This window comes from Caretta caretta, chromosome 1 (genome assembly GCF_965140235.1).
Source record: "Caretta caretta isolate rCarCar2 chromosome 1, rCarCar1.hap1, whole genome shotgun sequence".
Taxonomy (NCBI): Eukaryota; Metazoa; Chordata; order Testudines; family Cheloniidae; genus Caretta; species Caretta caretta.
Genome location: NC_134206.1, coordinates 56,097,607 through 56,124,507, shown reverse-complemented (window position 1 = coordinate 56,124,507; position 26,901 = coordinate 56,097,607). Strand labels below are relative to the sequence as shown.

At 39.3% G+C, this 26,901-nt stretch overlaps 1 protein-coding gene across 2 annotated transcripts; it reads left to right on the top strand.

The window, feature by feature from the left end:
* The first annotated feature begins 817 nt into the window (after positions 1–817).
* VPS36 (vacuolar protein sorting 36 homolog) lies at positions 818–26,901 on the top strand. Of its 2 annotated transcripts, none has more exons than XM_075128237.1 (14): positions 818–1,025; positions 1,872–1,940; positions 10,095–10,165; positions 11,583–11,697; positions 12,292–12,381; positions 14,347–14,433; positions 17,615–17,647; positions 17,765–17,842; positions 18,404–18,538; positions 19,640–19,705; positions 20,355–20,419; positions 21,375–21,441; positions 24,319–24,395; positions 24,475–26,901. In XM_075128237.1, exons 1-14 carry the CDS (start codon positions 930–932, stop codon positions 24,566–24,568), a joined length of 1,143 nt encoding a protein of 380 aa, XP_074984338.1. In that variant the 5' UTR covers positions 818–929; the 3' UTR covers positions 24,569–26,901. The 2 variants fall into 2 exon arrangements, with proteins under 2 accessions (XP_074984338.1, XP_048704661.2); XM_048848704.2 differs by having other exon boundaries at positions 821–1,025; positions 21,357–21,441.

The following is a 26,901-nucleotide window of genomic DNA, read 5'->3' as shown; positions in this document are numbered from 1 at the left end:
AACTGTTTGCAGGATCAGGGCCATATTTTGTTGGAATGTTTACCTGATAGGCTCCAATTCTGCAACTGCTGTGCCCACATGCAACCCCATTGTCTTTCCTAGTGTTGTATATAGGCACAGTAGTATGCATATACAGATCACAATGTACAGTTGGATCATATTTATTTATTGTAAAATGCTTTAAAGATGAAATGGGCAATATGAACTGCTGTCTGTGAAAAAATACCCTTTTATGCTCCCCACCTATGCCCTACTACTCATCATGACCTGCTGGCCTTAATTCCTTATATATTATTCATATTACTACCCATACATATAATTTTCTCATAAAATAGAACTGGACCTAGGTTTGATCTTCCCCAGAGTTTGGGGTATCCAGCAGCTGCTCCAAGGGTTGGTCCATTCCATTCACCAGCAGCTAAGTTTGGATTTGTAGGTTGACTTCTATACAGTGAGGGGGGGCTCCACCAGCGGGTTCAGCCCTTTATGGAGCATGTGCCCAGCTGAACAATTTGGATCTGGGTCTGAACTTCTTTAGGGGGTATCAGATTCTGGCTCCGGGTGGCTGGTTTGGCCCAATCTTTAATAGCTACAGCTGGGACTAGACATTGAGGCAGGACTCTGGATCCCAAGTGCCTGAGTTCTGGGCACATTCAGACCCACAGAGGTACTGTGGCACCCAGCCTCTCTCAAGCGCCGGGGGAAGTGCCTGTCCAGCTGCGGGGCCTGGCCTGGCTCCCGGGCCCATCCCTCCCGCGGTCTCCCCGCTGCCCGGCGCTCCCGGGGGCGGCGCTCACAGTCACCCCGCACCCGGGGGCCGAGGCCGGCGGGCGGCGGGCAGCAGAGGGCGCAGCGCGCGGGGTTGGGACTCCGGAGGAAGCTGCAGCCGGACGAGAGGGGCGGGGAGCCGGCCGCTCGGAGGCGCCGCCATGGACCGGTTCGCGTGGGCCAGCGGCCTGCTGGAGATCAACGAGACCCTGGTGATCCAGCAGCGCGGGCTGCGGCTTTACGACGGGGAGGAGAAGGTAAAGGGAGCGCCCGGCTCGGGCCTAGCGGCGGTCGGGGCCTAACACCCGCCCTGGCCCAGAGATCACCACCGGTACCCTGGGCAGGGGCAGCCGGGGCACCCCGCCCAGGAGCCCCCCGCTGCTGAGTGCCCCGGCCACGGAGCCCTGAGCCAGCCCTGGCCGCCGCAGTGCTCCTCTCTCTCTGCCGGCCGGGCTGCCCCCCCACCCCCAGCGGCGGGAGCTGGCTCGGTGTCCGGTGGATGGAGCTGGCGGTACCGGCAGGAAGCTAGGTCCTGCCGGGTGTTTTTGATGCGAGGGTTGCTTTGTGGTAGGCCAGGAACAAACAGCCTCTTCCTTTAGCCGAGAAGAAATGGAACCGCCTGGTGGGTCAGGGCGGGGTTCGCACTGGACACCCAACGTGCTGCTTTAGTTTTTAACTCCTTTCCCTAATCACAGCAGTGTAGGGCAGGAAGGGACCCCACGTCCGTCCTCTGTCTAGCATGCTGCATGTCTGCACTCCCAGCGGGGCAAAACCTGAAACGCCAATCGCCTTGTTAGAAACGGCCTGCTGTTCTCGGGCGTTGGTACCATCGGGAAGGGAGGGTCCTGCCGGGTTTCCTGGGGGAAAGTTTATACAGCTGAAAAGGAAGCTTGTCCATATCAGTGTTATCCGCCGGTAATAATTCTTTTTGTGGCTTCATCAGCTTGGCTGGCTTGTGTTAGCAGCAAAAACAGGGTGTTCTCAAAATATTTGATTAATTAGGGTGCTATATTATGACAACATATAATGCTTCAAAAATCAATGTTTACCCAGCTTGTTTGTTAAATTTGTGGTTAACTTAGTATCTGGTTTTTTTGGTCAAGGTAAAGTTTGATACTGGGGTAGTGCTGCTTAGCACACACCGACTGATCTGGAGAGATCTGAAAAATCATGTAAGTACCCCATCTTTTTTGTACGTGGGTTGACTATACATTCCGTAATAAACCAATAACTTTTAATGATGCGACTGTGCGAGAAAGAACTAATTTTTATGTGACTAAACTTTTTCCTCACTGTGTAAGTGCCTTATGCTCACAACATGGAGAGGTAATATAGTCTGATCAACTGGGGTTGGAAATTTTAAGATAATTTATCAACATGTTCATAGCCCACTGAGTAACTCATTCCTTTTTCCCTCTTCCCCCAACCATTCACACAGACCCAAAAACCACACAGAAAAGACAAAAAAAAAAAGAAAACCCGTATAAAAACATCCATACTGGGTCAGACCAATGGTCCATTTAGCCCAGTATCCTGTCTTTAATATTGGCCAGTGCCAGATGCTTCAGATGGAATGAACAGAATAGGGCAATTTTGAGTCATCCAATCCTAGCTTCTGGCAGTAGGACGGTTAGGGACACCTGGAGCATGGGGTTGCGTCCCTGACCATTATGGTTAATAACCATGGCTTATCCTCCATGAACTTATTTAATGCTTTTTTGAACGTAGTAATACTTTTGGCCTTCACAGCATCCCATGGCATTCCACAGGTTGACTGTGCCTTGTGTGAACAAGTACTTCCTTATGTTTGTTTTAAACCTGTTGCCTGTTAATTTCATCCGGTGACACCTGGTTCTTTTGTTATGTAAAGGACTAAATAACACTTCTTTACTCTCTTTCTCCATACCATTCATGATTTTATAGACCTCTATCATATCCCCTTAGTCATCTCTGAATCTTTTTAATCTCTCCTGATATGGAAGCTTAATCATTTTTGTTGCCCTTCTCTGCATCTTTTCCAACTCTAATATATCTTTTTTGAGATGAGGCAACCAAAACTGCATGCAGAATTCAAGGTATGGGCATATCATAGATTTATATAGTGCTATTATGATATTTTTTCTTATCTATCCCTTTCCTAATGGTTCCTAACGTTCTGTTAGGATTTTTTTTTGACTGTTGCTGCACATTGAGCAGATGTTTTCAGGAAACTGTCCATAATGACTCTTAAGAACTATTTCTTGACTGGTAACAGCTAATTTAGACCCTATCATTTAGTATGTATAGCTGGGTTTATTTTTTCCAACATGCATTACTTTGCACTTATCAACATTGATTATCATCTGCCATTTTGTCACCCAGTTTAGTGAGATCCTTTTGTAACTCTTTGCAGTCAGCTTAACTATCTTCAGTAATTTTGTATTGTCTGCAAAGTTTATCTTTTCCAGATCACTTATGAATATGTAAAATAGCACAGGTCCCAGTACAGATTATTGGGGGACCCCACTATTTACCTCTCTCCATTATGAAAACTGATCAGTTATGCCTAACCTTTGTTTGTTTCTTTTAACCAGTTATTGATCCATGAGAGGCCCTTCCCTCTTAGCCCGTGGCTCCCTTACTTTGCTTAAGAGCCTTTGGTAAGAGACCTTGTCAAAGACTTTCTGAAAGTTCAGGTACATTATACGACTGGATCACCTTTGTCCACATGCTTGTTGATGTCCTCAGCGAATTCTAATAGATTGGTGAGGCATGATTTCCCTTTGCAAAAGCCATACTGACTCTTCAAACGTATTGTGTTTATCTGTATGTCTGATAATTTGGTTCTTTACTGTGGTTTCAACCAATTTGCCTGGTACTCAAGTTAGGTTTGCCAGCCTGTAATTGTCAAGAGCACCTCTGGAGCCTTTTCAAAAATCAGTGTTACATTAGCTACCCTTTAGTCATCTAGTACAGAGGCTGATTTAAACAATAGGTTACATATCACAATTAGTAGTTTTTCTAAGGAATTCAAATAAAAATTGAACTCTTGGGTGAATACCATCTGGTCCTGGTGACATAAATTAAACATAAATATCAATATGTTTCAAAACTTCATCTATTCACACCTCAATCTGGGACAGTTCCTCAGATTTGTCATCTAAAAAGAATGGCTCAGGTGTGGGGAGCTCCCCCATATCTCTGCAGTGTGAAGACCAATGCAAAGAATTAATTTAGCTTCTCCACAATGGACTTGTCTTCCTTGAGTGCTCCTTTAGTACCTCAACCATCCAGTGGCCCCACTGATTATTTGGCAGGCTTCCTGCTTCTGATGTACTTAAAAAACATTTTTATTGCGAGGTTTTTGTGTCCTTAGTTGGTTGCTCTTCAAATTCTTTCTTGGCCTGCTTTATTATACTTTTACGCTTGTGTTGCCATAGTTTATGCTCCTTTCTATTTTCCTCATTAGGATTTGACTTCCAGTTGTTAAAGGACACCTTTTTTACTCTGATGTTTAGCCATGGTGGCGTTTTTTTTTGTTTTTTTTTGGTCCTCTTTCTGTTTTATTGATTTGCTGTGTACATTTAGTTTGAGCCTCTGTTATGGTGTTTTTAAATAGTCTCCATGCTGGTTGCTGGCATTTCCCTCTTGTGACTGTTCCTTTTAATTTCTGTTTGACTAGCTTCCTCGTTTTTGTGTAGTTCCCCTTTTAGAAGTTGGGTTTTTTGGCATTTTTCCCCGTACAAGAATGTTAAATTCAATTACATTATGGTCGCTATTGCTGAGCAGTTCAGCTGTCTTCACCTCTTGGACGAAATCCTGCATTCCAGTTTAGGACTAAATCCTCTTCCCTTGTGGGTTCCAGGACAAGCTACTCGAAGATGCAGTCATTTAATATTTTTAGAAATTTTATCTCTGTATCATTTTCTGAGGTGCCATATACCCAGTTAGTATGGGGATAGTTGAAATTTCTCATTATTATTGTGTGTTCTCCCTGAGCATTTCACAATAACCATCCTGGTCAGGTGGTCGGTGATATACTCTTATTGTTCAAGCATGGGATTTCCTGCCATAGAGATTCTGTGGTATCATTAGATTCATTTAAGGTTTTTACTTTGACTCTATGCTTGCTTTCACGTATAGTGCCACTCACCCACCAACGTGACTTACTCTCGTTCCTGTATATTTTTTACACTGATATTATTGAATCCCATTGATTATCCCCATTCCACCAAGTTTCCTCGATGCCTATTATATCAATATCTTCCTAATTCATCTATCTTAGTATTTAGACTTCTAGCATTTATACAGAAGAACTTGTGCATTTTGTCAATATTCAGTTGCTTGCCTTCATGTCTTTTTTATGTTTGTCTGTTCTTCACTAGCTCCTGTCCGTACTTTACCAACTTCTTTCCTATCCTCTTTACTAGGATATAGGATTCCCCCTTTATTAAATTCATTGCTGAGGGATGTCACTGCTCCAACTGTGTGCTCCTCAGCCCTTAGTTTAAAAAAATCCTCTACAACCTTTTTAATTTTACATGCCAACAATCTAGTTCCATTTTGGTTTAGGTGTCTAGACTCCTCCTTTCCCAAAAGGTCCCTTAGTTCCTAATAAACATAAAACCCTTCCCAATACTATTGTCTCATCCATGAATTGACAACCTGCTGTTCTGCCTGTCTTCCTAGTCCTGCATGTGGAACTGGAAGCATTTCAGAGAATGCTACCATGGAGGTCCTGGACTTCAATCTGTTACCTAGGAGCCTAAATTTGGCCTCCAGAACCTTTCTCCTACCTTTCCCTATGACACTGGTACCTCCATGTATCAGACCACTGGCTCTTCCCCAGCACTGCACATAAGTCTGTCTGGATGATTCTTGAGATCCACAACCTCCACACCTAGCAAGCAAGTCACTATGGGCTTCTCCCATTTATCACAAACCCAATTATCTGTATTTCTAATAATCAAATCCCCTGTTACTATTACCTGTCTCTCCCTAATAATGAGGGTCCCCTCCCCAAGAGGAGTATTCTCCTTGCGAGAGGATACCATGACATCATCTGGAAGGAGGGTTCCAATTATGGGATTGTTTCCCTCTGCTCCAGCTTAATGTTCTCCTTCCCTGAGACTCTCATCCTGCTTAACAGCACAGAGGCTGTCAAACTGGGGGTGGGACCAGTGTCTCTGAAAGTCTTGTCTGTACCTGTCTCTCTCTCTTTGCTCCTGCAGTTCAGCCACTCTGGCCTCAAGAGCCTATATAGTCTCTCTGAGGGTCATGAGTTGCTTGCACCAAATGCACACATATACCACCTGCCTACAAGGCAGGTAATTGTAGATGCTGCATTTAGTGCAATTAACTGGATAGCCCCCACTCTCTCGCCAGACTTGTGCCTGTATTATTTTTACTCTCGTGGGGTTTTTGTTTTCTTTTGTTTTTTGTTGTGGAGGGAAGTTATTGGCCTAAGTTTAGTGTATCTGCCTCTTTCACTCCCTCTCTAAACTCCCTCATGAAACTCCCCATGTCACTTCGGAGCTGGCTTTTTAAACCCCTGTTCTCCCTGTGGTAGTCCCGCCCCCTTGTTGAGGGATTAGGGATCAAAGCATAGCAGGTTAGAGCCTTGCTAGTGAGCTCTCAACCTAGATTTGCAGGCCGCTTGGCTCAGTACACAGGTCCCACAACAGACCACACTGTAGGACTTTCCTACACTTAAAATGCTACAGTAGCACAGTTGCGCTGCTGTTGTGCTTCAGTGTAGACACTACCTACAGTGATGGGAGCGATTTTCCAGTTTGGTGGAGGTATTCTACCTACCTTAGAGGTCATAGCTAGGTTGCTGGAATTCTTCTGTCGATCTAACAGTGTCTACATAGTTTCTTAGGTCAGCATAACTATGTCACTCAGGGATGTGAATTTTCTAGTGTGGACCACACAATAATCTTTAATCAAGCAAGCACATAGCAAACATATTCACCCCAACAGTCACACAGGTCTGGTCTACACTACAGACTTATATTGGTATAATTATGTTGCACAGAGGTATGAAAAATCCACATCCCAAGCAACGTAGTTATCTGACCCAGCCATGGTGTAGACAGCACTGTGTCGGTGGGAGAGCATCTCCCATCGACATAGCTCCTGCCTCTTGGGGAGATGGATTAACTATGCCAACAGGAGAACTCTCTCCCATTGGGGTAGAGTGTCTTTATTAAAGCACTAAAGTGGCAAAGCAGCTGTGCTGATGCAGCATTTTAAGTGTAGACTTTCCCGTAGTCTCTCCTCCTTCACCTGGAGAACTCTCTTGCAAAATTCCCATTTGCTGCTTCTGTTCACTAGCTAACTACATGACATAAAGGCAGAATACTAATTAGAGATTAAATTTCAGCATATGAAAGTCCTTCCAACAAACATGGTAGTGTTACAAACATGGTAGTGTTACACTTCAATTGTAGATCCCTAGTTATAATCCCATGAGAGGTTTCCGTGTGTTTTCACATAAATCTCCCTGGTACTATTTATTTTAAAGTGCGTGAATGCTTTCTCTAGAGATGCAATCTGATAAAGGGCAGCGTCCTAGTAGGGATGTAAATATCAGTTAAAAAATTTATCTGGTTAAATGATTAAAATTATATTGTTTAACCGCTTAACCGTTAACTGAGGTTACCCTGGTGGGCTGGCGCAGGGCGGCTGGGGCTGGGATCCCGGCGGCTCGGCCTGCTGCTCGCGGATGGGGTTGGCGTCCCACCTGCCCGGCGCAGCTGTGGCCAGGGTCCAGCTGGCCTGCCTGCCTGGTGCGGTCGGGGCTGCTCCGGTCGTTTGGCCTGGCGCCACCAGCCGGCCACAGGGGTTAACAGTTAAGGTCCGGTTAATGGTAAGCCTAATGCTGACTGGTTCACCCTTTAGATCCCTACGTCCCATTCTGTTCCTCAAGGCAGAGACCTGTTTTTCCAATGTATTAAGATTGGTGGTGGCAAAGAAAACAGTCTAATATACATCCATGTTGTCTTAATTTGAGGTCTGTTTTTCAGACCAGGAATATCTTTTTACATACCAATAGTTGGGTTAGCTATGAAAACCATCGTTCTGTACATGGATATCTTCTGAAAAAAATTGGTAGATTGCATCTAAGACTTAAACATAGTTTTTGTTGGTGTTCTCAAAATAATATATAGAGCCTTAGTTAACAATTGTGTTAAATATGCATGAGCTGGAAGAGAATCCATATTTTGTCACTTAAACCATAGTGATTTGTAATGGAAACAAACTAGGTACAGTATAAGGTGGCTTGTGCCGCCACATTCCGCTTGTCTACTATCAATACTCACCCATCCCTGCCTTTTTTCAGTGCTGTTAAGATTTATCCTCTTCCTCAGCATACAAAGCAAGAGAGAATCTGAGGATGTGTACTAGAAACTTATCCTTGAGACTGATCCCCCATTGTTCAAGTAGGTAAAAATCCACAACCCATAAAGATCAAAATCAAACAAGCATTATGATGGAAATCCCTGTCCCAAAAGCCCATTGTCACTGGAAGCATCTTCTTTAACAAAGCCCTAGAAGACAGGATAACAACAAATTCTGAGGCTACCCAAAAAAAAAAAAAAGTCTTATTTTGGAGTTGTGACTAGAGTTCTGTTGTAAACCATACAAGTTTGCTGGGCTTTGGGTCACAGCCTTGAAATGTCCCTGAGAGCAGCGTACTACTAAGGATGGGGTCTTATGCCATAATTTTCTTTCCCATTTCCTTTTCTCACCTTAAAAAGCATGAGAACAATGGGAGATGGAGCAGCAAATCTTCCTAAAACTAGTCAAAATGCTGACAAAAGAAACAGAAGTTAAACAGACCTGATGAAGTCCTGAGTTCTGTTCATGCCCTGTCTCTGTTTCTTTTTCACATGGTATCAAAGTAATGTTACTTGTAAAAGAACAATTTATACAGGTATTGCCCACAAAATAACTAGGTCAAAAGAACATTATTAAGGCTACAAAGTCAAGCACTCAGTTAGGAATGCCAGAATTAAGGTTGCCTGTGCAATCTTAATTTGGCCCCCTTGTGAGTATGCATTATGATAGTCTTTAAATATATGATCACATACTATTTTTCCAGTCTCTACTGAGCATCTGCAAACTGCGATTTTTTTCAAAAGCTTGTAACTTGACCAAGTATGGGTGGATTTTCACAAGGATGGCAAACAGAATATCTCCGACCCAAATTTCAGGTCCCTGCTCCACAAGATAGGGGTGCTAGAGCTGTTTAAAGAAAAAGTTCTAGAATTTTTTAACATGGGCAAAACAATGTATTTTTTCCATATCCTTGCTCTAGGAAACAGCCAAACAGTTTTGCCTGAAATTTTCCAAAGTAATTCAACCTGAGGGAGACAGCACAGGAAACTTCAGCCCAAATGGTTGAAGTTTGGCAAAGTTATAAGCATCAGAAAACAGGGTCTCAAAATGGGAAATGTCAGGCTACTTTTGTAATAGCCCCACCGATAATTATTTTTAGGTATTGCATCTTCTGTGAAAACAAAACTGTGACAAATAGCAGCAGCCGTTTTATAGCTGCTGTACAGTCACGTACCATATGTATTTGGTCAGTACGGGAAAATGCTGTGATTTCCAAAATACTGAATTCTTCCTAGTTTGATGCATAGGTGTGTAGTTCTAAACTGGTGTCAATGAGAATGTTGGGCATTAGAAAATAAATACAAATAAATTCTGTGATCTCAGACACCTACTGCACTCTTAACCCAGCTGTCTGTCTGTATCGCCTCCTTTTGCTTCTTTAGCAGAACATCTTACGTAGCCTGCAAGGATACCTTTATGCTTTGAGTCAGTTCACCTGTTTTTGGACTTAGGAACTTAAAAAATGGGATATCTACAAGAAGCAATTGTTACCTTTTGTCATTGTCTTTGCCAGCGTTTAAGATCTCTGTAGTGGGGTCCTTGACTTACCTGTATGTGAAGCATCTAATTCTTTCTGACCACTTTACAAATAATAATAAATTTGTACACCACCTAAAGTGCCTAGACATCCAGTGGCTGAGTTAAGGACATTGTGTCAGTCCTAAGTCCCTTCCTTGTCTGATTATCTAACAATTTATACCTTCATGTTCACTTTTTAGTTTTCAGTTTAAAGTCCTTTTTAAATAGTAACGTAAGGATAATTTTCTATTGCAACCAGCGTCATCTTCTATATGAAATGGCTTGTGGGAGAACCTCCTACAAATATTAGCACTGTTGACTTTTTTAGTGATTAAAAGAGTATGAAAATTTATTTATTTATTTTACAAGCCATTCAAGAAAATAGTTTTTAATTTCTAGTTGTTATTCTGTGTTGCTTATTCTAGGAATGCTGCATTGCTATCCCTCTTTCTCAGATTGTCTTCATTGAAGAGCAGGCAGCTGGCATAGGAAAAAGGTAAGGTGTGTCTTTCACTTTGGAAGCTTAGGCACATAGGTTATGTGCCATGCTCAAAATCACACAAGAAGTCTGGTAGAGCCCAGGAATGTAACCCAGATGTCCTGATTCAGATACAAGGATCAAATGAGGGAGAGGGTCGTTATGAAAAATTGTATGTGTGTGACTTGATTTGCTAAATAATTGCCCTGTAATCAGTGGTTAAGTTTGTGATTCAGTCTTCCGCTCGTAGCAATGAATAATTGGGTTTATCTCACTTAATCAGCAGTGCCATGGTGATAGGTTAGTGTTCAAATTTAGGTCTCAGACCAGGTCTCTTGCTCTGCAAGGCTGGTTGGGAGTAGGAACCCAGGAGAGGAGCATACTGCTCAGTTCTCAGCAGATGTAACTTACACCATCATCTAACCTGATTCTGAAGGAAAGACCAATAACTGGGACCCTCTCACTTGACAGATAATTAGAGCAGTATGATATGTGTTCAACAAGAGAGACGTTAACACCGAAGGAAAAATAAAGCTTTTATGAAGAAGTGTGCCTGGTCTACATCTGCTTATGTCTGTATCCTGGATGTTATAAACAGATCAAATTGTTTCAGCCTACAGGCTGAAACAATTATCCCATTTGGTAGAACCATACACTGGGGCTTGCGAGATCTGGTGCTAGAGGAGGTAACAAAATAGATATATTATTAAAGCTGGACAAGAATAATAGAATTATTGTGATGAAATGAGATGGGGCTATTATATTTGCTGAAACCGTGCTCTTTCATGAGTTGTTTTGCTGTTGGGCTTCATTCTAGACCATGTTGCTTTCATGCATACGTTAGCCTAGGATGTTGGTTTTGGATGAGTTCATATGCAAAATCTTCAGCTGGCACACATGGTGAGATAGTTTAAACATAATATTGAGACCTTTTTGTTTCCATGAGAAAGGTAGTGTGTTTTGGCAGCAGCTGTGAGTCACTGTAGAGCCTTTTGGGGTTATATTGCAGGTGGGAAGCCTTAATCAAAAGTACAGCTTGACAGTTTGTAGTTCAATTTTTTTTTCAAGAATCTTTGTTTAATCTTCTAATATTTATGCTAGATCATCTTCTGAGAGTTGATTGTACATGTGTTTTATTATTAGTGAGGTTTTATATTTTTAGGGGTTACAGTATTTTTATTATGAAAATTCTAGTATAGCGATAAAATAATATAATATAAAAATATATTATTATTAATGTGTTGTTTAATGTACTTGACTTTTATTAAAATCCTGAAGGATTATCTGAAATGTTCTGAATGTAAAATAACCATCAGTTAATATAGAACTAGATTAAGCTTTTAAACCTGACTCGCACGATTAAGAAATATTATTTTATAAATTAGGGATATATCTTTTTCTCCCCTCCTTCTTCTCTCCCTACACCTTTCCTTAGTGCCAAAATAGTGGTTCATCTTCATCCAGCTCCTTCAAACAAAGAGCCTGGCCCATTCCAAAGCAGCAAATATTCCTACATCAAACTTTCTTTCAAAGAACATGGTCAGATTGAGGTATGTGTACATACAGTGTAACCAAATAGGTTAAATGTTTTGTCACAAATATTTCTGCTCTCCCTGTATTAGTGATACTATTCATCTTGCAGTATTTGCTGTGGAACTGTGTGTGTAGGAGGCCTTGTCAATCAATAAACCATCACCACCCACTAGCATTAACCCAAACTAAACGAATGGGATTGCTCCATTGCAATTCCATCCACATGGCTGGATTAACGTAATCTCATGGTAATGGTATCAGTAATAACTGGATTGCTCAGTTTTTTTTATCACTTTTGGACAGATACTGAGGATGGAAATTTCAGTCTCTTTAAGTGAAAGTTTTGGAAAGTTATGACTGTCTGAATGTGTTTAGAATGGAGATATGTAATCATGCATGTTTAACTCACAATTGTTACAGCTACCATTGAAATGTATATGATTGCGTGGTCTGTAACTTTTTTTTATCCTAAAAAAAGGAAAAGTCCAGTATAAATGTGACGTTGTTATGGCATTTGATATTTAGTGGAATTCATTTTGTTGATCTCTGAGATGTTAAATATTCTACAAAACTTGGATTGCCTTTTTTTTTTTTTTTTTAAACATATGCAGTTCTATAGGCGGTTGTCAGAAGAAATGACACAGAGGAGATGGGAGAACATGCCTGTTTTTCAGACCGTTCAAATTAACAGGGGTCCACAGGTACTTACTACATTCTTGATACTCTCTTCTTTATATTAGACTTCTCTTCATATTTGAATGCTTAGGTTCAGATCTCCAGTCTATTGTGTCCATTTTGTGCTGCCAGCATAGCCATCGCCCACATCAGCTCCTCCCCACCCCTGGCATTCTGAGGTCAGAAAGGGGGCATGGCAGAGTTGAACTCCACCATGGCTGCTTCTCCACTGGCATAAACTAGAGCTGTTCTCTTGCAGTTCCCCCTTGTACTGGGTCTGAGCAGCTGGGTGTCCTCACTGTATCTGAGAAGAACTCAGACACAATTGGGAACCTGCCGTTAGGTTACGTAGTTAAATACATTCAAAATAGAGTTAATGGTATTCTCAGAATGGCACAAAAGCGAGGAAATTCTAATTTATGAGTGAGTATGGTGTTTGGTTTGATGTGCCATTTGTAGTCTTCTAATAATGTGTAGGTATTGAAATTCTGATGTAAAATAATCATATTCTGTGTAGAAACTTCTACAATATGAGACACACAAGGAAGATGAAGGATGGAGTTTCAGCCTTAATTTTATACTTTCTTGGTTTTGTGGGTTCTAGACTCTTTACATTGCTTTAATATAGTTGCTTGGAGTCTGTGTGTGTCATATGTGTGAGTAGCTATGATTTAAATGAACAGTTTTGATTATTGGGAATATCTTCAAGATTGCTTTCTTTCATCTATTTCTGTATTTTGAGATCATAAACTCTTTGGGAATATCATCATCATCATCTGTATTTGGAAACTGCTGGTGACATTTTGGATACAGCCATCATATAAATGAGTTACAGTAGGGAGGATGGTGCTGTTGTCAATGGTGACAGAGAATAGGAGGGGACAGAGAGAGTTCAGTTTGGCAATGTTAAGTTGCCCATGAGACATCTATGAGAAGCTGTTGAGACTGGCTGAAATACAGGATTGGATGGAAATAGGTCAGGAATGGAAAGGTAGATTTGCTCAAGTCTATGTAAAGGTGGTAGTAGAAGCCACGTGCACAGATGAGATCGCCTAAAGAAAAGGTGTAGACCAAGAAGAGGAGGGGATCAAGGACTGCGACTTCTGGGACACAGAGAGTTGGAGAATCTAAAAGAATGAGCAGAGAGATGGTGAGAGAACCAGGAGAGGATGGCAACTCAAGGATTTGCAAGATTTTAAGGTTTCAGAGTAGCAGCTGTGTTAGTCTGTATGTGCAAAAAGAACAGGAGTGCCACAAGTACTCCTGTTCTTTTTTCAAGATTTTATGGGAAGTACTATTGAGTGTCAAAATCAATAGGGAGGATTAGGAGAATGAGGGTGGAGTTAGAGATCTGGAGGCTAGGCCAGGAAGAGGCTGATAAATTTAACATGACTCTCCAATTTAGTAAAAGGATGTCACCCCATATGTTGCATGTATGTGTCACATATTATCTGTATGACGCACTATCAATAAATGGGGTGAATGTCCAATCTCGTACCCTTCTAAATCTCCCCTCAGAGAAACCTATTCAGACTGTGATGGAGCAATGGGGAGAACAACTTCCTAAATCCAGGATCCTCACTGAAAATGCTCTACCTCTAGGCTCGCTCCAGTTAAACTAGGGAAGCATCAGTTTGCGCATCCCAGCTTATCTCTACTGTCTCTGTATCCTACATGAGATGCTGTGTTATACATCATTATACTAACAATTTAAATAACGTGTTTTTCCTGTAGTATTCTGCAGCAAATCTATATTCGGTGTATTTTTCTTATTTGTAGAAAGTTATTGTAGATAAACTATGACCTTGACTTAAGGAATGTTTTTCAGGAAATTAGATGTATTGTAGATCATTAACAATCATTACATTTTACTTAGTTCTTTGTGGGACGTTTTCCTGTGTTGTAAATATAAGCTCTTTCATAGGGAGGTGGGTGAGAGAACTCTTAACATTTGCTTCCTTTTCTTTTCTTTAAACTATTTTATTTTGCAGGCAGGAAGAATAAGGGCTGTAGGAATTGTAGGTATTGAGAGGAAATTAGAAGAGAAGAGAAAAGAGACTGACAAAAACATTTCTGAGGTAAATACTGCTCAAGTTTCAAGGTCAGCCACCTGCATTCCTTCAGACTTTCTTCTAGATGTAGCCGTGTACTGTTTCATCAGTAGAAAGTTTTAAAACTCTGAAAAGATTACACGTGTGTAATTTACAGTTATGTCTTTAACTGGCTTATCCCAGGTGTTTAAGAATATTTCATTTAAATGCTCCATTTCAAGAGGCACATTCATTGGTGCCAAATGCTTTGTATGTTTATGGATTTCAATGCAGTTGAAAGGCAAAGTTCAATGGCCTTTCAGGGGGGGAAGCAGAACAAAGAGCCTTCTACAGAAAGGGACCAGTCCAACAAGACTATTGTCTTAGCAGGTCTAATTATGGATCAGATGAAGATTAGATATTCATTTACCAGGTGTATTGTTCAAAGGTTTTATATATGTAAATAATTATTATACAGTAAATTTATCTAACAGAAATTCATATTTTTAAATTTTAATTTGTTTATAATTATGCATGGCAAAGTGTTCAATAATCAGATGTCACAGTAATTTCTGCAAAAATATTTTCCAAAGAGAAAACAACTGCTTTTCCCACAAACAGTCCCATAGTTGAATTTGAGATATTACATGTACAAGAGAAGCTTATTCCTCCCCTGTCCACCTCATTCTTTTCCTCTCCTTAAAAGCCTTTTGACCAGTGTTTCTCAACCTTTTTGATACAGGGGCTGGCTTGCTGCCTTCCTCAACTGTATCAGGGAGATCTCAGGGACAGGCACTGGTCCACAGACCAGTAGTTGGGAAACACTGCTTTAGCTCTATATCTAATGGAGCCATCCCGAGACTGCAAATATTCATCAAAGAAAAGATTATACTGGTTTTGTCACAGTAATAGAGATGGATTTGAAACATCACGAAGTCTTCATAAATTAACTATAACAAATTCATTCATATGGCAACTGTTTGTATCACAACACAGCAAAATAAAAAAAGACCTCACGGATCCAGTTTACAGGAAATTTGTACCTGCTTTGTGAACACTTTTACTGTGATCTTCCAGTTATTACTAGCATTAAAGGGTGGTTGGGTTTTGTTTTTTCTTTTAGTTGTTTGGTCTGCCCCCTCCCCCCCCATTTATGAAGAAGGTAATGAATGAAGTTACTTGTGTATATAGTTCAAAAGGTATTGTCTGGTTATTTTTTCCTCACTGACTTTGTCAGAGAGTAAAAGAAATCCATTTGTGTGAGTTGTATGAGCAAAGGAAAAACGTGATTTGTGAAATCCTGCCTTCCCCCAGCTTTAAATGTTATAAATGACTTAATTTCAAAAGTGGTGCCCTGGGTTCCACGAAAAGGTTTCCTGCATCTGCTGTTCGCCGCTGATAAGAATCCAGTTCTTTAGCCTTTTGTTTATCTGAGGAAGTTCCTGTTAGGTGTGTGCACATTCCCCTTTGTTTCCAGGCCTGCCCTGAGTGAATTGGTCAGAGGAGGAACTATACACAACATGCTATTTATTTAGCTAAGTCAAGGATTTTTTTTTTTTAATGGGTGATGTTTTCATGCATGTTGTTGAGATTGGAGTTAAACTAGTAAAAGCCTGGATATAAAAATTTTTTGTTTGTTGATATTAAAATTCAATACGTAGAAGCTCCTTAATTCATGCTAGTGCCTGGGAGACACATTACGAATGTACTGAATTTGGCAAATTAGCAAGTAAGTCAACAAATATTTTTAAAAGAAAAGACATTTGTGGTCTGTAGTGGTGTTCTAGCTGAGTTGCCCTCTTTATAAAAGGGAGGTGCTGCCCTCACGGATCTAACGCTGATGGTTGTAGGGTTCTGGGACTCCCCACATGCATTCACACACACACACTTGGTCCAAAATAATCCAAATTAATGACCACCTGGACATATCGCAAAAGCCATTTATTAGAGAGGATTTTGAAGGAGGGATGAGGGTTTGTCCTTGAGACAGTAAAAGTGCCTTTCTGTGGCATTGATATATTGACAGGCTAAATTCACTTTTTTCATGTGTATGATTATTTTTATGCTGCTGGGAGGTAATTGTAAATCTGCTTACTTGTTAACACACTGAAAGCATTTGTTTGTTTTTTATTCTTTAAATAAAATATGAAAAAAATGAAAGGCTTATCTGGTGTTATGTGCTCCATATAGCAATTTTATATTTGAGAACTTCACACCTTTATTAAAGTAACTTGTATTTTAAAAATCCTGAAAATAAATAATTCGTCCTGTGATGGAAATCCAAATTTTTACATGGTTTTTGTAGAAAAGTTCCATAAAAGTTCATTGTAGTAAAAAATCTGATACTTTATAGAAATATTTCAATTTCCCCCTGGTTTTATCAGATCTAGCAAGTACAGATTTTATCACAGGGTGCCTTTTATTTAATAATGCATTTCATAAGCCTGATTTCAAACAAGCCTTAATTGGGATCTTGTTTTGTGTTAGCAGAATTTAGTTCAGTTAGACGTCTACGTACCTAATTGCTTCTGAGAATCAAGTATTTAGATGCGTAAATTTTGCCTGCAAATAATTTTCAAAGCTTTATGTTTTCTCAATTAAGAGTGGTGTGAAATGAACCTAGCAATCCATCTCCCTTGTTATTTCCAAATGAACTGTGATCTTGCCTGCTATTTTAGCAACGCCTACTGATAAAAGCAGAATTGTGATGTCACTATGAGCATTTCCACAGTTGTACTATGGGCTCTCCACTGGCCAAAATTAGGAGTGGGGGTGTGTGTGAGTGTGAGAGAGAGTGAATAAAAAAATACACCTAACGTTTTTAGGAAGAAGGGGTAAACTTGATGAATTTAATTTAATTCAACTCTCAGTACTTTAGCTCTGAGCTCTGTTATTTACATTTTGTAAATCAGTATTAAGTAGAAATTAGTATGTGTCTTCCATGCAGGAAACCAAAGGATTGTTTTACTTTCCTGTATACTTTCTGTTGTCCTTGTCTTGTCTGATTTTAATTATAAGCTCTCTGGGAAGGAAAAATGCCTGTTTGTAAACCAGAGCATGGATTTATAACTCTGTAAACACTTTGAAATGATAACATGCTGGTCTAAAGCATTAGGTGCCCTAATATTCAGAATTCTTGGAGTTTGGGAAGATCATTGGAAAAATTACTTCATTAAATCATTTAATTTCTTTAGGCAGACTATATTATAATGTCAGTTTTTCATTTTAGGCTTTTGAAGATCTCAGCAAGTTAATGGAAAAGGTATGGGATGTGACATTTACCAGCACATCTATCTAAATTTATACCAATTTCCTAACTTTTAACCAAAATGTCGGAATACACTGCTGAAAGCTGACATATTTGTGTGTGTTTTGGTAGGCTAAGGAAATGGTGGAGTTATCCAAGTCAATAGCTAACAAAATTAAAGAAAAACAAGGTGACATCACAGAAGATGAGGTAAATATGCTTTCTTTCTAGATTTTCACAGAATGCTTTTTTGTCATTTCACTGTGTAAACTTAAACAGCTATTGTGATAATATTCATAATGTACATAAATAATATTTTACTAATGTCCCGTTGTTTCTTGACTTTTATTTAATGAAAAGCTTTCTTTATACAATACATCTGAGCAGTGGAAAGAGAAGACAGTCAGTCCATCTGAGACCTTGTTTCAAAAATAACTAGTATGAAGTGATTGCAGGATGTGCACGTCTCTTCCCCACTTAGTTTGCTTTAAAAGGGGTCCGAAATGCTCGCTCCATTAACTAGGAGAAGACGACAATTTTCTGTTTTTTCTTTTGGAGATTTCAGTGTCCCTTACAAATTTCTGAAGACTTGTGTAGAGCTTGTGTAGAGCATTTTGATAAATTTATATTCTGCCCAATAGTTGGCATTGTGTATTTTCAAATCTCCCAAAACTCGTTGAAGTCTACTATAAAAACAAAAGTGTAAAAGTTTTTTTTTTAAAAATAGAACTGTGAAATAACTGATACAACTTGCTTTTCTTTTTTATGTAGACTATCAGGTTTAAATCTTATCTGTTGAGCATGGGTATAGCTAACCCAGTTACCAGGGAAACGTATGGATCTGGCACACATTACCATATGCAACTGGCAAAACAACTAGCTGGAATACTACAGGCACCACTAGAGGTAAAGCACCTGAGATGCTCTTTTTGTGCATGTTGATGAGTTTTTAATGCAGTGCATTTCAGTATCATGGACCTTGACAATGTGTCTCTTTTCAAGATCTAAGATTACAATAATGCAACCTTAAATTCAGCTTTTAGAGGAGTCATCATTTTGCCTTTGAATAACATTTATTCTCTTTCTCAGCAGAAATATCTAAAAGGAATTATGGGAATTTATATTTGTAGTAATGATTTCTCATCTTCCACGTAACAGAGTTTGTGTGATAGTTCTTTCATAGGTCTCAATTAGTAGTCGTCTTTTCCCCGCCGCAGGGCCTTGAAAATACTGTGGCTACAGAATTCACCCCTTGCCACAGAATTGTGCTGAATCTAAGCTATTATTTTAAAAAATATGTTTCTGATCTATATGGTTGCAATACTAACTTTGAATAAATGAATAGTGCATAAACCAATTAAGAGTTGTCTTCCGTGACTCAAAAGTATGAGCAGCTCCATTAAGAACAATGTATTGTTAACTCTGAAACTTAAAAATAACCGTTTCAATGTAAACTTAATATATATCACTGCTATAATACAGGCTACTATAGAGATTTTATTATCAATTTTTCTATTTAATTCAATAAAATTTCAGTTTTTAATTTATCTGAAACTTGTCTATTTGAAAAAGGATATGCACATTCAATATGTATGTGAAACTCACATACTGTACTATCTTAGATTTTTTATCTTACATTATAACCCTGTGCGTTCGAAAAACAGAACCTTGATAAATTGGTTAAAAGATTTAATATAATGAAATTCCATGTACTTTAACGTGTATTTTAACCTTCAAATAATCCACAATTCTTGAATTTTATAATTGGTATTCTGCAATTTGAAATTATTAAAGAAAATTACAGTTTGAACACTGACTTATAATTTAGATATCATTGATCTTGTCTGTGTATGTTTTTAAATCAAGCTGATAGTTTATCTTCTCTGCTTTAACATGTCACGTGGTGATTAAAACTTTCATCCATCCAAATGTTTTATTATATGCAAAATAGTGTGCTCTGTGTTCTAGGTTAATACTATTTCACTTATTGGCTTCATGTTTCCACAGGAACGAGGGGGAATAATGTCACTTACAGAGGTATATTGTCTGGTAAACCGAGCTCGGGGATTGGAGGTAAGAGACTGATTTTGTGGTATTCTTTGACTAAATCTGCTTGAGAAGGAACTTGAAAGAAAGAAATGTCAAACAAATCTTTAACTGTCCACCACATGCAGTCCAGCTTCTTAAAATGATGGATGTATTGCTGTTCTTGTAATGGAAAATGGAGCTTTTGGGGGGGACTGTTCTCCATCTTTCTGCTAATATTCAGTCTTTGGCCGTCTTCCATAGTATGTCATTCTGATGTGCCTTTCCTGTAATACCAGTAAAGGAGGATGACAGCTAGCATAAGAAAATGAAACATACAAAAAGGGGGAGTCCCTCCTCACACAGGGAAAGTAACATGAGGGACAGACACAGAAATAATAAAAGAAGCGGGGGGGAGGGGGGGGGAGACAGTAATCAAATAAATTACCTGAAGAGACAAGTCATGAACAGGAGTATTGTAGGGAAGAATAGGAAGAGAGCAGAAAATGGAGTAAGAGGGTGAGAGAAGGCTGCAAGACATGGGGGGGAGATGAAAGGCATAAATGCAATCGTGTACTACATCATTGCTTGTTCTGTTATTTTTTTCATCTATAGTTGTCTGTTTTGTTGTGTGTGTGTGTGATACCGTGTATTTAACGTGTAAAATGTGAGTAAATATGTTCTTATTTTTAAATAGTTGCTCTCTCCAGAAGATTTAGTAAATGCTTGTAAGATGCTAGTGGCACTGAAATTACCCCTAAGGTAAGAGTCCTTCATGTGTATTTCTAAATAAATTTTCAACTGTGGACCCTTGATTCTCTTATACAGACACAGTTTGTGAAATGCCTTACCTTCCAAAATCCATTTTAATGTAAAATGTGAACCTATTTCTGTGTGTTACTTAATCTTCTAAGAGGTCAGTATTCATTCAGTTTCCTATGTAATTTCCTTTACGTTCATAAACATCACTTGTCTATTGATCCAACTTAAAAGGACCCCCTTGCTGTATTTTGTGAGCACCTATCACTCTTTAATATGTCTTTATCCTCCTACCACCCCTGTGAGATAGGATTACCCCCAATTTAGGAATGAGGAACTGAGGCATTGAGAAGCTAAGTTATTTGCCCAAGGTCACACAGGTAATGAGGAGGGAATTGAACCCAGGTTTCTTATGTCCCATGGTTGCACCTTACCTACTGGACCATCCTTCCTTTCCACAGATGTGACCTACAGAAATCGATTCACATGGTCTTTCTTCAGGTGCAGTTGATAACACTAACAAATACATATGTGCACCATTGTTGTTCAGCATGAACAAAATTTACTTCCGTTTCATCCAAAACTAAATTATGTGATCACTAAAAAATACAAATGTGGCTGAATTTAAGTTGCCGGGGTTTTATTTGCCAAACGTATATTTTCAGGATGTGAAAATAAAGCCACTTTGGTGCATTGTTAATACATTTGTTCACCTTGTTCAGTTAATTATTCTTCTGTTTTTGTTTGTGAAGATTCAGCAGTTGATTTTTATGTTCAGTTTTGCTCTTCCAATTTTTTTCTTTTAGTTATTACAATGGATTCGTTGACATGTTATCACATTTAGATGTGTGAAACTAAGAGACTGCTAAATACACACATTTTTCCGTTGTCGATATTTGCAGATTTGGGTTTTTTTGGTCTTTTTCCCTTTGATTTTTAGGCTTCGTCTATTTGACAGCGGTGTAATGGTGATTGAGCTCCAGTCCCACAATGAAGAGGAAATGGTGGCTTCTGCTTTAGAGACAGTATGTGAACTTCATTTCCTCCAGTAATCTGTCTGCTAGGAAAACTTAGACACATTAGGTGTAAAACTTGAGGTACAGGATTTCCTTTTGAGCTTTTGAAATACAAAATTTTCCACTTCCAAAATCCTAAAACAATATTTTGTACTTAAATAGCATTTTTAATCTTTAGAGAGCTGTACACACATTAATCTTAGGGCAGGTCTACACTACCACTTAAGTTGCTCTAACTTACATCACTTAGGGATGTGAAAAAGCCTGCCCCCTCCCCCCCCCAGCCAGGCAGCGCAAGTCTTGTGCTGTCCACACTGGCACTATGTTGGCAGGAGATGCTTTAACACTAATATAGCTTCCGCTTCTCACCAAGGTGGAGTAATTATGCCAACAGGAGAGTGCTCTCCCATTGGCAGAGTGTGTCTACACCAGACGTGCTGCACCGATGTAGCGCTGTAATGTAGACCTGCTCTAGGTCACTGTTCATTCCTCAAGGAATTAATCTCTCTTAGAGCTCTTGTAAGACTTCATTACCTTAAAGTCCTTCCTCAAATCTTTTGCATAGTAGGAAGAGTTTATTTGGTGTCATGGTAGTTGGCTCATACATTAACTACCGGTAAGTAAATTGGGCTTCAGACGTTGTGTGGTTTGATTGAAAGTATATTTGAAAGCAGATATTAAATGTAGGTATAGAATGTGGGCTTGTTTTTGCATTTATACGTTAACGGAACATAGTATGTGCCATATATATTTTACATTGAGTTTGTTACTTTGAGGAGACTACCTGTGTTAGAGGGTACTGCGTAGAGGTAGTCTTGATTCATTAAAAAGGGGTAGTAGAACCTGCACAACATAGTCAGCCGATACTGGTTCTGATTTTTCGCAGGAGTGGGTGGGTGAGATTCTGTGGCCTGCATTGTGCAGGAGGTCAGACTAGATGATCATAATGGTCCCTTCTGATCTTAATATCTGTGATACATTTTGATACGTGAAATGCTGTTACTGCCACATCATCTGCTGTGTTTCCCTTGCATGTTATAGAACATAGCACACACTCTTAATTTTCACAAGCTGAGAAGGCTACATATCGGTGTTTCCAAAAAGTCCTGTCAAATGAGAACATTTAGTGCTAGCAGATGCACCTTTGCTCTTGAGACTGGAAATGGACTCCTCAGAATAATGTATATAAAACCATATGTGCAGAACAATGTTCCTTCATTAAAAGGGATACTTTAAAACATCAAATACGGTCTCAAAACAAATGCCATAGCTATAACGCAAATAACACCTTTGTTATTAAAATTGAAATATTTAAATTCTGATTTATCTTTTAGGACATTTCATGCATTTTTGTTAATTTTCTGCATTTCTTTCAAGAAAATAGACTCATTGGTTTTCCTTTTGTTTTTTTGTCAATTTTATGGTGATGGTGTATTAATTTGTTGTCTTCAGCAAGTGTGCTCAGCATTGTAAAAAAAACACATTCCCTTCCTCAGGCAGCTTTAAACAGACACATGGACATTATAAATAAGGTCAGACACACAGTGGAGAAGGTGGATTTATCATGAAGTGGTGCAGATTTTTGACATAACACTAGGCTTCATAGAAAAATATGCTGTAAGGAATGGACTTGAATTAAGAAAGATGGGTGTCTTCCAAGAAAAGAAAGCTCCAGGGATATAGGCGTTGAAGAAGACACGAGTGGGTTACAAAGGGAACAGGACTGAGGTTTGAGTGGAAAAAACAGTGATAAGGGGGAAAGGAGGAAGAAATGAGATTGGAGATTAGTTAAGAGCTCACTTGTGTATAGTCTCCCAGATACAGTAAGATTGTGTTTTTGAGGGAAGATGAGAGGAAGCCAGTGTGGGGATTGAAATAGGGGAGTGGAATGGTTTGAGTGGCAGGTGAGGTAGGAGAATCAAAGGGGTCATCAACATAGAAGCTGAAGTCACTTGGGACTTGGGAAGGAAAATTATTACGACCCATGGGTCATATTAAATTGTGCAGTTTACTCAGTATGCTCTGTGTTTCACCCCTAGGTTTCAATGGTTTAGCTTTACCACATCTGAGTATAGGGCCTACTTTAATCTGAGATTCTGTATAGGATAACTCCAACATAATTAGAAATTGCAGTGAATAATGCAGAATAAATCCCTCAAATTATGAGGGCTGCAGGAGAAGGCATGTATGCCTGGGTCGGAAGGCTGCTTGAACCTGCAATAATGGAGAAATATAAGAACAATTCATTTGCATGAAAACATGGCTTCTCCTGGGCCTGCCAAAGTCCTGAGACCTAGTGAATGCTGGTTTTCACAAGTTAGTACTGGGACAGTGGCCTTTTTTAATTAATTAACCACAATTCCGTACCCTCCTCCTGGGTGACTTCAGCTTCTAAACTGAAGACCCTCCAACTTTGGTGCCTTTCATTTCCTTTTCCAAACTTCATTGTTGACAAAATCACTTAGGGAAGACTAAGTATGACTGTGCTGTATAACTATTGATTGCACAAGTATATTGCTATTTATGGGCAATTTTTTTTCCCACCCACTTCTCACAAGTTATCTTTACACGTACACATACACACACACACACAAAAGAGACACACGGTTTCATTTGTTTGACTAGTTCCTGTCCTTTTCTGCATGCTTCCTTTTTCATACTTAGCACACTTCTGAAACACTACATAGTGTATTGGACAAAAATTGCTTTTTTTTTTAAACAAAAATGCAGATAAAGCAGTAGTCTTCACTAGGGATTTGTTACCAATTTGTAACAGTTAACCCTCTGAACTGAGACTGAACTAAAAGAATGGAGAAAATTCTTTCATCCTGTAATAGAAAGGAAAAGATCAACACTATTTTAATGCCATGCTTTTCTCTTTGATAGGTATCTGGAAAGGGTTCTCTTACAGCTGAAGAGTTTGCCAAGCTTGTGGGGATGTCTGTTCTTTTAGCCAAAGAGAGGTAAATATAATTTTTAATAACTCCTTGATTATCATATTGCCCTTACCAAATATTACAAGAGTTCTTTCTCTTTCTTCAGGCTGCTTCTAGCTGAAAAGATGGGCCATCTTTGCAGAGATGATTCAGTGGAAGGCTTGAGATTCTATCCAAACTTATTTATGACACAAAGTTAACGATATTGTAGTTCATGCATGTTTATCATGTAATGGTTGAACACAAGAGAGCAGAAGGGGGAGCCCTTCAAATTACAGATTTTAAGATTTTGCTTTGTTAATCAAGACAGTGGTGAATATTGTGATGAAAAAGCTTTTTCAGCTATTTCAAATGCTGAGTGGTTTTATATGGAATGGAGAGGAATATTACAGAAAGTAACAGGAATCATGGAGTCAGAATCATCTGATCTCAAATTGGCAAGCTGACATATATAGTCAGCGTAAGTTTTACTCTATAGTCGGTTTAACTTTTCACTTCAGGAGAAGTGAGATGATTTCACAAGAGTTAAAGTGGAGGAAATATCCTTTGTGGTCTGTTTGCAGAGGCAAACAGAACATAGAACATTGTCATTTACTGCCTACAGATGATAACAAGGAAATAGAAGTGTGTACATTCCAAAGCAAGCTTCCTCTCCGTACTCTCCTACTTCAGTATATTTTGTGTGTCTGTGAGTTCAGATCAGAGACATATATCCATAAGGATGAGAAATGTGACATGGTTTATGCATGTTGAGGTCTGAGGAACAAAGCAATATTGAATGCTCCCTTTTCCCAGGAACTATAAAAATTTTTCCTAGTGAGGTTCCCAAATTCTGGGAGTCGAAGCCCAGGGAATTCTTTATAGATATAAATAGAAACTAACCTATGTTATGAAAATCTGGAAAACATAGTGTTTAATGTGTCATGTCTAATGCTAAATAGACAAACAAGAAGTATTGTGAGTGCAGAGTTCCTCGTTTCTTTGCTCTCCCTCCCCCAAAAAGCTTCATTATGTTGCTGTTTGTGTGTGCTTTTGCCCGCTCCTTTAGATAGTGTTGAGGGAAATCAATTATTCTGTCACTACATCCTGTCCAGCAGCATAATGAGCTGTTTTTCCTTTTGCACTTCTAAAGAAACGTCATTGATCAAAGCTGCGTACCATGTGTCTGTCTTGGAGAGACGGTTGGTTAACTTGCATATCCTTAGTCTGCAGAAACCAGTGCTTTAATATTAAAAGGAGGAACAAAAAAACACACACGTTTACCAGTCAAGAGGTGTAAATCCTTTGGTTTTACCTAAGCTGTGGATTTACAGAATTCAATTACACAGCCATAATTTTCTGTCACTCCTGTAGACTTGTATATTAGTTATATGTTTTAGAAGAGCTAAAGTTACATAGATGATGGTAAGTGGATGTCAAAGGCCCACATGACCAATTATGATATATTATTGCAGAATTCAGTTCAAAGTTTGGATGAAGACCACATTGATGTAGCTTTGAATTAAAGATATGGCAATAATAATCAGATGGAAGATAAAAGAAAGGAAATAGAGAGGTTCTTTTAATTGTCTGAAAATATTTCTAGAAATCTTACAATATCACCACAGTTTGGTCAAGGTTGAAGGGCCTACCCACGCTCATGTTTTTGATAGAGGTTTGAAAAGTTACTGTTTACCTGTTTTTTTTCCCATGTACCTCTGCTTTAAATTTGCTTGTGTTCCTCTCCCATGCCTTCATTGCAGGATCTTGTAGGATGCTCATTTGGAGCAAAGACATGCTGTCCCCTAGTGCATCTCCCTAGTTAGCTTTCATGCCGTGCTCTCTTAGGGCACTGTTCTTGCATCCCCTCAAGTGGAGGGGAGCCAAAACTCATTGATCAGGCAGGGAAAGGAATTACACGGGGAAGCACTGGCACCAGGATATTCTTAATGCTCTGTACTCTCTCTGCAGCAGCTTTGTAGGGATCCAGATTTATGGGTGGGGACGGAGGGGCCAGTTGAACTCCTCCACATTCTCTGTTTTTTCACCTCCTCCAAGTAAACAATGGGACAGATCTGTACAAATTACTCTGGACAATGTACTCTCAAAGAGTTGAACTGAGAAGCAGAGAGGACACCTAAAGTGGATGTTCTTGCTGTCTGTGTGTTGCTGGAGAATCATGAATGTTAGGGAAAGATCCACTGGTTTAGGTGGCTGAAACCTTCTTTATAAGGGGGCAGCTTTTCCTCTCCACAGTCATGATGCAAGTGTAAAAAGAAAATACCAAATTTACACTCCTAGCTTCCATTCCCCTACTCAGGAATAACCCACATAGAGCCCTTAGTTTGTCTCAGTTGAGCAATAACGGTACAACATACAACTTAGCTTTAGCCTTATGGTACTTCCTTGGCCTTTTTTCAAGATAAGTCCTTTTTCTTTGTATAGGGAGAGAAAACTTCATGGGTTAAATTATGTGGCTTGTTTAGAATTTAATTGTATATATTAGAAAATCATTGCCACAAAGTAATAAAAATAAACTGATTTTCTTAACGTG

Coding starts and splice junctions, on each gene's coding strand:
- VPS36 (XM_048848704.2), top strand. CDS start 930: ATGGACCGGTTCGCGTGGGCCAGCGGCCTGCTGGAGATCAACGAGACC. Junction 17,843..18,403: donor GTGACATCACAGAAGATGAG/GTAAATATGCTT, acceptor TTTTTTATGTAG/ACTATCAGGTTTAAATCTTA. Junction 20,420..21,356: donor GCACTGAAATTACCCCTAAG/GTAAGAGTCCTT, acceptor TTTGATTTTTAG/GCTTCGTCTATTTGACAGCG.